Below are 14,861 nucleotides of genomic sequence, written 5' to 3' on the forward strand. Positions count from 1 at the left end.
AGATGCTCAGGGAATATTGGGTGAATAAAGGGATGGATGGAAGGATGGATGCATGGATGGGTAGATGGATGTGTGCATGGATGCAAGCACGCATTGATGGATGGATGCATGGATGGATGGATGGATGGATGGATGGATGACGGATGAAAACACTGTTTTCAATGTGTGCCTGACTGGATGTTTCCATCTTCACATAGTAACTTCCCAGAATTGCTGCCTGAATTTCTTTGCAAACCTCTTTCCCTTCCAGTTGTCTCCTCCACCCCTGTGTCCTCCTCATGTGAAGTTTCTGCACAGCTGTGCCCCGTGGGGCCCCACTGCTAGGCAAGGGTCCCAGCCTCCCCTTCTGACACGAGATGCATCTTTCTCCTCCCCACCCCATCATCATGAATGTGGCCCTGAGGGACTTGGGGGGTTTCTGGGCCTGGAGAGGTCTGCCATCAGGGGCGTCCACTTCTTCCTGTCACATTGGTCTTGAGGCCTGTGGAGGCCCCTCGAGGCTCACTGTTGGCTTCCCTGGGCTTGCAGGCACCAGATGCCTTCCCTTCTCACCTGCACAGCGCCCTCCTACTGGAGCTCTTTCAGATCCCCCAGAATCCCTTCCCCTGGGGCACCCCCACACAAACACACTCACCAAGCAACAGCATCTCTGCCACATTCCTTCTGCAGACTCCTCCCTGACCCCCTGGCCTCCACCAGGCCCCAGACCCTCCCTCACAGCAGGATCTTGTCCCAAAGACCCTTTCCCAGGGCCCCCCAACTGGACCTGGTGATGGTGAGACCCTCCCCCACAGCAGTAGGATCTTGTTCTGGGCGAGACTTCAAGTCCCTCCTCTGCTCACACTCTGCCTCCCAAGCTCACTTTCCTGGAGGAAAAGCCTCAGCCCTGACTGGTGACCTCCTTAGGGGGCTGAGACCCTCCCACTTCCTTTACCTAGGGAAGAAAGAAGAGGAGGAGGGGCTTAGTCTGAGGGGAGGGGTGAAGGGGTAGAGAGAGTGGAGTTACGTAACTCAGCTTGTGGGGAAGGGTCTTCTGAGCTCCACACACAGCAGACCCCACCCTGTTGTGGGACGGGGTCTCTCCTCAGCGGGGGCAGCCACAGCTGGGCAGACACAGGGCAGGGACTCAGACGGGCCCGTGGGTGGGGGACACAGAGACCCTGAACACCCGGGACCAGACAGACTTCAGCCCCTCCACCTCCTCAGCCAGAGGGAATCTGGGACCCTTGAGGCACAGACTTGGTGTCCTAGGCAGAGCTGATGTCGAGGTGGGGTCTTGAGGGCCTCTGGGGCTCGCCATACACCCAATCAGAGTAAGTTGGGCTGGGCCACCAGTCTTGAACAAGATCGAAAACGAAAGAGGAAGCTGGAAAGGAATTGCTTTCAAATTGCTCACCCAGAACTCTCACAGGAATGGGGATAGTGTCCCCTGGGGACCCGAGAGCCCTGAGCCACCTGCTGCTCCTGTTGCTGCTGCTGGAGGAGTCGCGGGGGTTCCCCCCTGGTGAGCGCCTGGGCGGCGGTGGGGGATGGGGGAGTCTGGGTGCGGATGGGGGACCGGGCTTCGTGTGGGGCTGGCGGGAGGAGAGGGGACCTTAGGACTTGCGGATGGTGCGCTTGCAGGGGGCTCTACCGAAGGGAGCAGGAGTGTTTGAGGGGCGCGGCGGCGGGGAGAGGGAATGTGGGGAGAGTTTGGCGTGTCCCCAGGGTGGTGATGTGGGCGCCGTGTGTCCTGGGACTGAGGGTCCGCAGGGAGCACGTGAATGTCTCGGGGCCTGGGAGGAGGCGGGCAGGGAGGACGATGAGGGTTCCCCGGAGACACGTGGAGAGGGGGGGCGGTGAGTGTCTGAGGCACTCCGTGGGGGGGCGATGTCTGGATGGGGTGTCCGCAGGGAGCCAGGTGAGTACTTGGGGCCCATGGTGGGGAACAGTGAGCGTCTCTGGGGATGGCAGGGAGGCAGGTGAGGGTCTGGAGGAGGCAGTGTGGAGACAGGAAGTGTGTGTGGGGGGGTGCTGCGATGAAACTACAAGTCAGTGAGGGAAGTAGCAAGGAGCAGGTGGGCGGCCATGGAGGGGCATGGTGAGTGTGTGTGTGGTCCTCGTGAAGGGGGAAGGAGATCAGCAGGGAAGCTGGTATTTGGGAGCCATGGTTGAGGATGGTGAGTATCTGGAGTCCTCAGAAGGGGGCAGGTGTGTGAGGAGCTGCAGTATGGGGGTGATAAAGGGCTGGGGAGGTGGACAGGCAGGGAGGCAGGTGAGGGTCTTGGGGGGCATCACATTTGTGCTGGCCTTATGAAACATATCTCGGCTGCTCTTGTTGACACCGGCTCAAGACAAGGTTGACATAAGGGAAGCCATTGTAGAAGAGAAACCCTATCGTAGCTTTGAATGACCTCTGACAAACTAACCAAGCTGAATCTGCACCCTCCAGGAGGTCTAACTGGACTGGTTACGACCCCTGCTTGTGCATGCACCTCCCAGCTGTGATAAGATGATAACTTTGTTTTTTTGAGTTCCTTAGGAATGTGATGACCCCCGAACAGAGAATCTATGCTGATAGCCATCATCAGTGAAAACAGAAAGATCTGGTGTGGCGCTCCCAGTCTGTAACACCAGAAGGTCAACATTCCTAACCCCCTCCCCAATAACCCAATGGCCTATATAACTGCTGTAAGATTTTGTGCCCCCTTAAGATGGTTCTCTAGGACATGAGTCGGCCATCTTCCCTCTTGGGAGCAAGCTGTAATAAAAAAGTCCATTTTCTCCTACCACCTTGCCTCTTGACTATCGGCCTGTCTTACAGGGAGCAGAAGGCCCCAATTTGCGAGGTAACATTGTTACCTAACCAAGTGGGCTCGCCTCCTGTTGAGTTAAATAAGACTCTACACCACTGGAAGTTGTCTCACAAAGTAAAGTGTATTTGTAGCAAATGGGAAGCCATGAGGAATCATTTCCTAAGTCATGGCATCCCTGAACAAAGGGAAGCAGGAACTTTTATTTCTGTTGGGGAAAGAACATTCAAAAGGGAGAGGCAGGTATTCACTTGCACAGGCTCAGCTGGAGGACATGCTTCCACATAATGAGGCCTAGCTCTTCCTGGAGAGATCTTTGCATTAAAAATAAGGCTAAGGTCATGTGTATAGCTCTGTGGCGAAGCTTCGTCAGTTACAGGATGGTTGGTGGTTACATTGGGGTTAGTAGTGGTTAAGTTTGCGCTCCGCTTCAGTGGCCCGGGGTTCACAGGTTCAGATCAGGGGGCACAGACTGTTGCTCCGCTTGTCAAGCCATGCTGTGGCAGCATACCATATAAAGTACAGGAAGAAGGGCACAGATGTTAGCCCAGGGCCAATCTTCCTCAGCAAAAAGTGGAGGATTGGCAACGAATGTTAGCTCAGGGCTTATCTTCCTTGCAAAAAAAAAAAAAAGAGAGAGAGAGAAGCAAAAGAAACAACTTGGAAAAACAGTTAATTGCTTCCAGACCCACCTTTGAGTTTCTAGAGGGGCCTAGTCAGTGACACTCACATGTTCCATGTTGTGCTACAGTTTGTATAAGACTATTGTTTTAATCTTAAACATTTATTAGAATTAACCATGAAGCCATCTGATCTTGCAGTTTTCTTGCCTGGGAAATATTTAATCATGGTCTTAATTTCTTAATGGTTAAGGGACTATTGACTTTTTCTTCTTATATCAGCTTTGGTAAGGTGAATTTTTATCTCAGAAATTTGTCCATTTTTATTGTACGTAATTTTTTACTTCACTAATTTCTCCTTTTATCTTTTGACTTTTGTTATGTATTTTATGTTCTTTTTCTAATTTCTTGAGATTGAAGCTGAGAGGGTTCACTATTTAGTCTTTCTTTTTTTCTAGTATATGCATTTAAGGCTGTTAATTGTTCTCCAGTCACTACTTTAGCTGCACTCCCAAGGTGCAATATGGATTGTTTTCATTCTCATTCACTTCAAAATATTTTGCAATTTCCGTTATGATTTGTTCTTTGATCCATCGATAATATCAAGTGTGCTGTTTAATTTCCAAGCAATTGGGAGTTTTCTAGATGTCTTTTTCTAAAATTGATTTCTATCTTATTACCACAATGGTCAGATAACATATTCTGAATGGTTTCAATCCTCTGACACTTATTGAATCACTCTTCATGTTTCAGGCTGATTTTACCAAATGTTCCATGTGCGCATATAGACTGCCGTCAAACCCGTGTGAGTCAACTGTGTCAGGTTAATTCTGTGGCTCAGATTGTGTACCTTAGGGATTTTATGTCTGCTTGTTCTCTGGTTATTGTAAGGGAGGTGTTAACATCTCTCGAAGTGTTTTGGATCTGTCTCTCCTTTTAGTTTTGCTAATTTTGCTTTATGTATTCTAAAGCTACATAATTGGAAACATACAGGTTTATGATGGTGAAATCTCCCGTTGCATGGGCCTCTCTTAAATACTGCTTTTTGTCTTAAAACCTGCTCTGATGTTAGTGCAGCGATGCCAGCCTTCTTCTGGGTAGAGCTTACGTTTATATCGTTTTTCCATCCTTTCCATTTCAGTCTTCTGATGTCTTTGTGTGACTCTTATAAGCCACATAATTTGATTTTGTGATTTTTTCTTTTAACCTTTTAATCCGATAACCTTATTCTTTTACGTGGGGTTTTTAGTCCACTCACATTAATGTAATTACTGTTATATTTGGGTTTATAGCCACCATCTCGCTCTATATCTTCTCTTCAGCCCATCTATTTGTTCCCTTTTTTCTCCTTTTCTTTCCTTCTTTTGGATATCTAGCTTTTTCATTACTCCATTTCTTTCTTCTATTAATTGTTAATTGTACATCTCTTACTTTTCTCACAGTGGTCATTTTAGAGATTATAATCTGTATTAGTATTGTAGTCAAGTACTAGTTATGACTTATAACAATTCCCAGATATTGCTAGACCTTTAAACTCCGTTTCTCACCCCCCAAATTCTCACATTATTGTTGTCATAAACTTTAGTTGTACATATACTTTAAATTCCACAGAACAGAAAAATGATGGTTCTGTTCCTTCAATATTCCTCGGATCTACTCACACAGTTGGTCTTTGGGCTTCCTGCCTGGATTTGCTTCTTTCATTCTGGGATAACATTTCCTCTGCCTGAAGAGCTCCCATTGGTTTGTCCTTCAGTGCAGACCTGATAGCAGCGACTATGCACATTTTTTTTCTTAAACCACCTTTTTTTTTGACTTCCTTCCAGTATAGTATTTTTCCTGGCTTTAGATTTGTAAGTTGGCGATGATTTTATCTCAGCACTTGGAAGATGTCGTTTCTTTGTGTTCTGCTTCCCATCATTTCTGTTGAGAAGTCAGCTCTGATGGTTTTATAAAATGCCCCCTAAAAGTAATGTGTTTTATTTTCTCTGGGCGTTTTTATTTGCAATGTTTCTCTCTGTCTCAGCTGTTCAATATTTTGGCCGTGATGTTCTCAGGTGGCTTTGTTTCTGTTTATCCTGCTTAAAGCTGAGAGCTTCCTGAACCTGGTGTTGATGTCTTTCACCTGTCCTGGACAATTCTTGGCTATTATGTCCTTGAATAATGCCAGTGTTGCATTTTCTCTCTTCTCTCCTGAAACTCCAGTGTATAGATGAGAGGGTTGCACATGTCACTTATGCTTAGCTTTCCCTTTTTCTCCATTCGTATCTAAGCTTCTGTTTTTGTGTATGCCATTTTCCCATCCTCCAGCTCACTAATCCTGTTTTTCTCTGTCTAGTCTGCTGCAGATCCCACCCAGTGAATTCAAAACTTCAGATATTGTGTATTTCATTTCTAGAATCCCCATGTTATTTTTATACCCTTCAGCTCTCTGGTGAAATCCTCTTTCCTTTCAAATATTTTGCCCATTTTCTTCTATTTTATTAAACATATTAATAGTAAAATTTTTTTCTGCTAATACCAACATCGGGATCGTTTGCAGGTCGGCACCAATTCTCTGGCATCCCCTCAATATCTTGATTACGAGTCTTGTGTTCCTGCCTCTTTGGAGGTCAACAAATTCACGTTGAATCCTGGACTTTACATACAATACACCTTCTTGGCTTCAGTTGATGCTACTTGCTGCCCAGGAAAGGTTTATTCTTTTCCTCGCTTCAGCAGTTAATACAAGGGCCTTATGGCCTCAATTCACTTGGGATCTACCTGGGTCAGCACAAGTTCACAGTTCTAGAAGGATTCCGTAATCGGCACTGTGGCCTTTAGAGGTTTCCCCCGAGAGGCTGACAGTTCTTCTCTTCTTGGTCTAGAAGACCATGGGAAATTTCTGTTCTGCCTCTCGGAGGCTTCCAGTCTCCTGCCCTGTGCAGCTGTGATCTCTCAGTGATTTCTGCTTCTGTCTCTGCCCAAATATAATTTTGCTTTCTCTTCCCTCTCCTAATGCCTCTCTAATCTCTTTCCACCCTAATATTTTTGCCTGACCCACTCTTCCTCTCGTCCTGTCCATCACAAAACACTCTGCTTGGTTCCTTGCATTCACCTCTGGGATGTGTCAGGACAGAACAGCCTCATTTAAATGACTCAAGAGAGAGGCAGCTGTTAGAAACCTTGAACTTGGCAGGGCGAATCACCCACATGTTCTCCTCCCGCAGAAACCCACACTCTCCACTACGACCTCATGGCCCTGTCCCTGGACAGGCCTGGGAAGCCCCAGTTCCTGGCCCTGGGGTACTTTGATGATGAGCTCTTCCTGCGCTATGATGGCGAGAGCCACTGGGCAGCGCCCCAGGGTCTAGGGATCGAGATGGACCTAGGAACTGAGACCTGGGAGAGAGAAACCAAGGACCTGAAGGAGAAGGAGCAGCATCTCAGACAGTTGCTGACAGAGATCATGGGCCAGCAGGGCCAGGGCTCAGGTGAGTGGGGGCAGAGCCAGGGGCACGTGGGTCTGAGTCTGGTCCCTGCCCTGTTTATCCTGCAGCAGGGGGAGGGGAGGGCACAGCAAGGCTGGAATTGCACAGAGAGGTGAGGTCCCCCTGAGACTGCACCAGGTTCCTCAGATGTGGGTGGAGGAGACGACATACCCCTGTAGGCTGGAGTCCTGTTGGGTGGAGAGGTTCTGCGACAGTGAGGTGACGGGTCACTGCCTGGGGTGGGCCAGGCCTTCACTCCCTCCAGGCCACATTGGGCTGTGAGCTCCAGGGAGACAGCACTAGAGGCTTCTGGCGCTTGGGCTACAAAGGGCAGGACTTCCTCACCTTCAACTCACAGACCCTCACTTGGACGTTGGCCTCGCCCTCAGCCCAGCACATCAAGAAGCTCTGGGAGACCCAAGGCCCCAGGGCTGATCTGGTTAAGGATTTCCTGCGTGTGACTTGTCCTGCCCAACTCTGGAGATACCTGGCCTCCTGGAGGGGCCTCCTGGAGAATACAGGTACTGACCCTGGTGGAAAGGGTCCACCCACTGTGTCTTCCCCTGGTTCCTACAAGGAAGAGAACTTCCCTGCTGTTCTCTGAGTGGCTGTCCTGCCCTGGCCTTAGGTTAAGTGATGAGTTCTGACTGAATTGTCGGAGAGGCACACCCATGTTGGTGGGTGAGGGATCTCCTCTGGACCCATTGCTGGTCCATCAGATGGAGAAGTGGAGAGTCCCAGGATGTGGGCCTGGATCTCAGACCTCAGGCCCCAGGCAGGCAGGAGAGGGAAACCTTTTCTCTCCAAGACCCTCATTCTCTGTGATGTTGACTTTGAGTGGGGGGGACATCTTGGTTTGAACTCCTTGGTAAAGGCCCTAAGATGGGGCCAACTTGGCTGGGAGCCAAGATAGAACAGAATATTCCAGCTGTGCAGCAAGGGTCACATATTCAAATCCAAATCATCCAGAGTCATTACCAGGTTCATGCCACTTTTGTTCTGCTTCCACTTTTAGAAAAGTCCAGTTTCAAGTTTCCTCCTTGTCTAAGTCTTGTGACAGAAAATAAAACGAAAGAGTGGATACTGGTGTGCGGGGTGGGGGTGGGTAGAGTGGGCAATGAAAACCCCTATCATCAGCCAGAGGTCCCCAGAGGAATGTAAGGCCCAGGACAAAAGAATCGGGCCGTGGGGCCAGCTAGCCATCCTTGTGGACAGTCCGTCCATCGCCCCCTGGGGCATGTGGAGCTGATTCTGTTGGGGAGGAAGGAGGTGCATCTCCGAGGATGGATGCTCACTCCCTGTAGAGCAGAGCAGCGCCTCTGCCCCATCCGTGCCTACAAATTCTTCAAAACCGTGTGTAAGCATCTTCAGGTGGATCCACTGGCCCCTGAGAGCAGGGAGTTCCTCTCCTCTCAGGCTCTCCAGGTGGGGAGGACCGGACCCCCTCAGAGGGTCCTGGGGCTGTTGGAGCAGCGTGGGGGCCTCCCACAGTCCTCTCTCCACTGGGGATGTAGCCCCCCTGGAGGGGTGGCTGGGGCGAATGTGCACGGGTCATTTCTAAGAGCTGGCTGGTTCCTGCTCTTGGTTTCCCTGCAGTGTAAGGAGGGAGCGTCCTTGGCCTCACTGAACTCTGCTTTGTCTCCCCCCAGATCCGCCGTCAGTGACTGTGACCCGCAGTAAGAACCTGCTGGGCAAGGTCCTCCTGAGGTGCTGGGCTTTTAGCTTCTATCCTCGGGGTGCCACCCTGACCTGGCTTCGGGATGGGGAGCCCACGCACCAGGGCACCTTTGGGCCTGCGGTCAGCCTGCCCAGTGGGGACGGGACCTACCAGACCTGGGTGGACACTCGGAGCCTCCCTGGAGAGGAGCAGAGGTTTGCCTGCCACGTGGGACACTGCGGGCTGAACACCACGGTCCCTGCAGTCTCTGGTGAGGAACTGGGGGAGCCCTCGGGGTCCAGGGAGCTAGAGCAGAGTCAGTGTAGGATCCTCGTATGAAGAAGGCCCACTGGGTATAATCGAAGCCCATTTCATGGTGACCTCCAGGAACTCAAGGTCAGAGGGCTTCCTGTGCGGCTGCTCCTGCTGCGGCTCCTCTCGCTGTGTCCACTGTCCCTGCTGTGCTGTATTTGGTGGTGGTCGAAGCCTAGACGAGGAAGCACACAGAGGATGTGAGAGCCCAGGAGAGAAGCACGTGGGACAGTGAGGAGGACGGATCTGATTCTTCTCTGGGTGGTGAGTGGAGACAGCTCTCTTCTGTTAAAAACAAGGCAACATGCCCCAAACAGAGTCCCTTATGCTAAGTCCCACATCGTCACCAAAGCAAGATTTCACTCAGTGACAGTTTCAGCTCTCCCAGACATGGAATCCTAAACCTATCAACCAGGAATCTGCTCAGCACTAGTCAGGTCATCTGCCTGGTAGGCCCCTCCCATCCCCTAATGGAAGGTGACCTTGCAATAACCAAGCTGCCTTCTTGCCTAACATAAATCCCCTGTCCCTGCTCCCTTCTCCTAAAATCTCTTGCCTTGTACAGCTCTTCAGTGGTCCTTTCTTTCTGCTAGACTGGATTCTTCCCAGTCCATGAATCGTTGAATGAAGCCAGTAAGATCTTTAAAATTTACTCAGTTGGATTTTATTTTTTAACATTTGTTACCCAGGAACAGGAAAAGAATAGACAAACCAGTGTGTATTATGAAATCTGGCTAAAAAAAAAAATGATAAAGACTCAACAATTTATCCTTCCTTCAAATTCACATAAGAACTAGACCTCAGGTTATTCACTTAGTTGAGACAGACAGGTGTTTTTTTTGTATAGAAGTAGTCCAAATAATAAAGATAGAAAAACAGAGGACGAATTACGTTATTACCGTGGCCGGCCGGGTGGCACAAGCAGTTAAGTGCGCGCGCTCTGCTGCGGCGGCCTGGGGTTCGCGGGTTCGGATCCCGGGTGCACACTGATGCACCGCTTGTCAAACCATGCTGTGGTGGCGTCTCATATAAAGTAGAGGAAGATGGGCATGGATGTTAGCCCAGGGCCAGTCTTCCTCAGCAAAAACAGAGGAGGATTGGCAGATGTTAGCTCAGGGACGATCTTCCTCACACAAAAAACCAAAAAAAACCCCAAAAAATCCAGAATTACATTATTACCACTTTTTGAGCCAAATGAATGAATGGATCTCACCCATAACCATCAAGGGCCACCAACATGGCCACTGGGAAGACAGCTGGGCGTTGTGTGCTTCCTGGTGGAAAGACCCTGATGTCACTCTTTCATCGATTTACTGTAAATAGGAAGCAATTGACTGGAAACAGAGAATCAGGTTCAGCCACATGGTGGACACGTCTTTGGCAAAGGCACAGTCTTTGTGGAATATTACAGGACAAACTACCTTATTCTTTCACCAAATAAACTGTCAGGAAACAAAAAAAAAGATAGAGAGTACCCGAGGGTTATTGTAAATATTCAATATGATTACCTTTACACCTTGTTATGAAAAGAAGTCAATCTTGTCAATTTGCTGTTTTCTTGTTTAACCTGAGGGGTGACTCAAGGGTCACAAGGATTTATGAGCTTGTTTTACAGAAGAAGGAGAATGCCTTCAAGGAAGTTACCATCGCCAGATAACCAGCACCCAACTGCCATTGACGTCCAAAAGTCAGATTGCCTAGGGGCTCATCAGGAGTGACCCCTTTGTTTCTCTGAAACTCCACCTCCAGAGCCCCTTAGCTCTATAAAACCCCATGCTTTCTTCTCTTGTTAAGGCAGATTTGAGAGAACCTATTCTTCCATCTTCTCACTTTGGCCAATTGGAATAAACGATTCTCCACCTCCAAGCACTGATGTCTCAGTGATTGGCCTACTGCACATCAGGCACACAAACTTGAGATTAAGAGGGTCAGTATTAATTTTGGTGAGCCATCAGGAGTCGCATGCCTGTGGCTGGGTGGCCTCGGTTAGGGGTTGAGTGATCAGTGGCCCCCAGCAGCTGCCCGGGCTTCTTTGCCCAGGGGCCCTGCCCTGCTGCTCCCTGCTTCCCGCTGGTGTCAGGCACCCTCAGAGAAATGCTTGCTTGGAGTGAAGAAACACATTGGACTTGGGTCTACTTTTGGTTTTGCATTTGTCAGGAGTCAGATTCTATCTTTGTGTGGGTGCATTTGTCCTGGGTGCAAGTCAGCTATGGGGAACACTAAATTGACCCCCCACCTCTAGCCTCCTGTTACATTCTCCAAAATTGGGTAACTTTTAGCTACAAGCCTATGAAAAGGTAAAAGGTGATATTCTTTTACAATATCACATGGCCACAATATTCTTAAGACTCTGGAGAAAATGGCCCGATGATGGATCCTTAAATTGGAAAAACTTCTAAATTGGAAAAATTTTTAGAGAGCTCTCATCATAATTGTTTTATTGGTACCTATGAAAAGACCAAATTAAAAAGGAAATACAAGAAAATAATGACTAGCCTTAAGACTCTGACTCAGGCTACAATTAAATTGAAAAAAATGTAAAAGTATAAATGTTGATAAGAGTATAAAGGTTGGAATGTTTGAGCTAATTATATATAAAGAGTTTATATCAACTTTGCATGAGTGTGTTGTGAAAATGGACATTATGTCTGGGTGGGAATGCCTCATCTACCTAATATTATAAGACTTGTGGATGAAGTCCTAATGAAAACTATGCCTGGAGGTCTAAGCATTGATGGAAGTAAGTGACTACAGCTCTTTTGCATGATTGTGTTATAAATTGTATTGTGGGGATAGACATTGTGTCTCACTGGGGGAAACATTCCCCCAGTATTGATATTGTAAAACAGCATATAAATCTGCCCTTCAGACAATATTCGTTAAATGTACTAAAGGAAGTCGATGGGGTTGCCTGAGCCCATACAGTGTGAGATATTTTTCTACCTCCAGATGGTATAGCCAAAATTAAGAGCTCTATTTAACTGTTTAAAGTAAGTGATCTTTGACAAATGAAAGCTTGTTTAAGTTTGTTGGTGTGATTGAAATAGGCATGTCCTCATTTTCAGAGAGATTCATGGAAAGGACTCTGACACTTACTCTAGAATACAAGTTTCTGATGAACTTTCAGATCATAAAACTGAACTGGATGAGAAATTACAGAACTCTGATGGAGAAACTGATGACTTCATGAAACTGCTAACAAAAGATAAAAGAGTTATGGGACTAACTGAACTGATGAAGATGATTATAATTTTTATGACTTTTTCATTTGAAATATTGCTGATTTTTAGTGTTTTGTTTTTTCAGATTTAAGAAAACCGTTTTGTCTTTTCTCTTAAGCTAACTATGGCTTATAGCAGTTTGTAAATTATATCTTTGTAAGCAGAATTGAAACATTTATCTTTTTCTTCCTACCTTATCCTTCCCGAATTTAGAAATTCTTAGTGAATGAAAATACTTATTCTCGTGGCAATATAGTTATTTGCATAAGTTCAATAAGAATCTGTTCTCCTTGTAATGGGACACAATTGGAAACACTGGTAATATTACCAAGCTTTGACTGGAATGTCACATTTGAGAGAAACATGCATAGACTCAGATATGACCAGACGGCTGAGGGAGAAAGGTGGACTTTATGAAATAAAGCCACTTGGAAATACTGGCCTGGTATCTTGCTTCCAGTGTTCCCAGCAACCTTACCAGGTGAGTAAAGAAGGTCACTTCCCTGGCAGGTGCAGAGAACTTCAGGATATTTTGGGGAATCTCAAGAGAAGAGAGGAAATCACTCAAATCTATGGGTTTTGCAGAGGGAGTCTGATAACAAGTCTTTGGATTGGCTTTCTTGGCCTTGAGAGGCCTTTAAAGTTCTCTCTGCGAGTCCTTATAAAAAGTTGCAGCAAAGTAGATTCAAAAGAATCTATATGATGAATTGCTATTCTTGCTGTACTTATGTAAATAATTGGGCCAAGCCAACTAATTAGTCTCAATTTGGCTATCTTTGGTAAAAAAATAAAAATAAAAAAGACGGTGATTTTAAAGAGAAAAATTATGTTTCAGTAGAAACTGTAATACACACTTGTGGATATTAGATTCTAGTTCTGTAAATTGTCTTTGAGGTTTCTGTTTTCTGTCTGTAACTGGCTATTATGCTTTCTCATTGACTTTGACTCCCAAGCCTGGAAAGACAGTTGGATTATTAGAATTTCTCAGATGTTGGCAAAGGCAAGTAATCTTTCTAGAAGTTGGATATGTCATCCCAAACGTTATTCAGTGCATGACCATGAGGACCCCTTGATAATTCTGGTTTATAATGTCTAGACTGGTTTTCAAGACTGTTCTCTTGGATTCCACAAGGGATTAGATGTATTCTTCAGGGACTATTAAAATTTGAGTTGTGTACACTTCTTACCCTTCTGACTGGATATTTGATGATAAAATGTGCTTTTCGATGTTGTACTAAAACTGTTAAACAAGGTGCAAACATTCTAATAATGCAAAATATAATCCAATGCCCAAGTATTTTCAACCTAAGGTTGAAAATTTTTATTCCTCAGTTTCCCATCTTCACCTCCCTTCAGCAGGAAGTAGCCAGAACGATTGACACCCCCCTTCCTACAAGAATGAGGAAAGGAAAAAAGACAGTGGGGATTGAAGCCAGGTACCTGAGGGTTACTGTAAATATTCAGTAAGATTACCTTACCACTTCATTATGACAAGAAGTTAATCTTGTCAATTTTCTGTTTTCTTGTTTAACCTGAGGGGTGACTCAAGAGTCACAAGGATTTATGAGCTTGTTTTACAGAAGAAAGAGAATGCCTTCAAGGAAGTTATGCTCACCGGATAACCAGCCCCAGATTCCCAGAAGTCACATTGTCCATGGGCTTGTTGGGAGTGAAACATGGATTTCCCCTTTGTTTCTCTGAAACCCCTCCTGCCAAGCCCCTTAGCTCTACAAAAGCCCCTGCTTTCTTTTCTTGTTCAGGTGAATTCGAGAGAACCTGTCCTCCTTGCCTTCTCATTTTGGCCAATTCGAATGAACCTTTGTCCATCTCCAAGCACCAGTGTCTCAGTGATTGGCTTACTGCACATCGGGCACATGAACATGAGCTTAAGAAGCTTGGTATCAGATACACTAAAAGGTGTTCAATAGACATGTCCACCGATTGAATGTCTGGACTTAATTTAGGTTTTTCGTTTGTTTTTTCTTTTTTTGCTTTTATTGAGACATAATTGACCTACAACATTGCATAAGTTTAAGGTATACAGCTTAATGATTCTACTTACATGTGTCGTGAAATGATTACCACAATAATCTTGGTTAACATCCATCATCTCATATAGATACCAAAAAGAGAAAAACATTTTTTTCCTTATGATGAGAACTCTTAGGACCTACTTATTCTCTTACCAACCTTCAGATACCCCATCCAGCATGTTCACTATAGTCATCCTGTTGTATGTTACATCCCCAGGACTTATCTATCTTATAACTGGAATTGACCACCTCCATCCAATTCCCTCACCCCCCTGTCTGGACCTAATTTGGATTTCGATTCCACAGAATACAGTGCCAAGGAGAGAGGCTTTAGGAAAAATCAGCCCTGTTGGTACTCAATTTGGACTTGCAGCCTCCAGAACTGTGAGGAAATAAGTTTCCCTTATTTAAGCTGCCCAGCCTGTGGTATTGTGTTATGGCTGCCCTAGCAAACGAATACAAATGGGAAAATGGAAAAGAGAAAGAGGAACCACGAACAGGAGTGGGGGCAGGAGGCCGGGCCCAGCACCGCTGGCTGAGGGAGAGGACAGTGTCTCATGCGCGATGAAGCTGGCTTGAGACTCACCAAAATACCACAGGACACGGAGTCCTTCAGCCCCCAGGAGATCTGTGGGATGCCCCTGAGGGCAGGGTCCTGAGAAGAGCGGGCTCTGCAGAGAGGCCTCTCATCTGGATCCCAGAGGAGTGAGTGACCTCCTCATGCCTCAGTTTCCTCCTCTATAAAACAGGGTCATG

General features: G+C 46.7%; 1 protein-coding gene across 5 annotated transcripts; it reads left to right on the plus strand.

The window, feature by feature from the left end:
* Window positions 1–1,375: 1,375 nt before the first annotated feature.
* On the plus strand, window positions 1,376–13,396 carry LOC147912848 (MHC class I-like protein MILL1). 5 transcript variants are annotated; one of them, XR_015549470.1, is made up of 6 exons: window positions 1,376–1,504; window positions 6,622–6,885; window positions 7,131–7,403; window positions 8,532–8,810; window positions 8,927–9,115; window positions 11,917–13,391. XR_015549470.1 is itself a non-coding variant. In XM_087421502.1 (6 exons), exons 3-6 carry the CDS (start codon window positions 6,648–6,650, stop codon window positions 9,028–9,030), a joined length of 753 nt encoding a protein of 250 aa, XP_087277628.1. In that variant the 5' UTR covers window positions 1,424–1,504; window positions 4,166–4,217; window positions 6,622–6,647; the 3' UTR covers window positions 9,031–13,395. The 5 variants fall into 5 exon arrangements, 4 of the variants coding, with proteins under 4 accessions (XP_087277627.1, XP_087277626.1, XP_087277629.1 ...); XM_087421502.1 differs by adding an exon at window positions 4,166–4,217 and having other exon boundaries at window positions 1,424–1,504; window positions 7,272–7,403; window positions 8,927–13,395; XM_087421501.1 differs by having other exon boundaries at window positions 7,272–7,403; window positions 8,927–13,396.
* Window positions 13,397–14,861: the final 1,465 nt, after the last annotated feature.

The sequence above is a fragment of the Ceratotherium simum genome, chromosome 33 (assembly GCF_057802395.1).
Source record: "Ceratotherium simum simum isolate JZ-2026a chromosome 33, ASM5780239v1, whole genome shotgun sequence".
Taxonomy (NCBI): domain Eukaryota; kingdom Metazoa; phylum Chordata; class Mammalia; order Perissodactyla; family Rhinocerotidae; genus Ceratotherium; species Ceratotherium simum.

Excerpts from the sequence above, each read along its gene's own strand:
- LOC147912848 (XM_087421500.1), top strand. The coding sequence starts at position 1,414 with ATGGGGATAGTGTCCCCTGGGGACCCGAGAGCCCTGAGCCACCTGCTG. Across the intron at positions 1,505-6,621 it reads GTCGCGGGGGTTCCCCCCTG|AAACCCACACTCTCCACTAC; the intron begins GTGAGCGCCTGG and ends CTCCTCCCGCAG. Across the intron at positions 6,886-7,130 it reads CCAGCAGGGCCAGGGCTCAG|GCCTTCACTCCCTCCAGGCC; the intron begins GTGAGTGGGGGC and ends GGGGTGGGCCAG.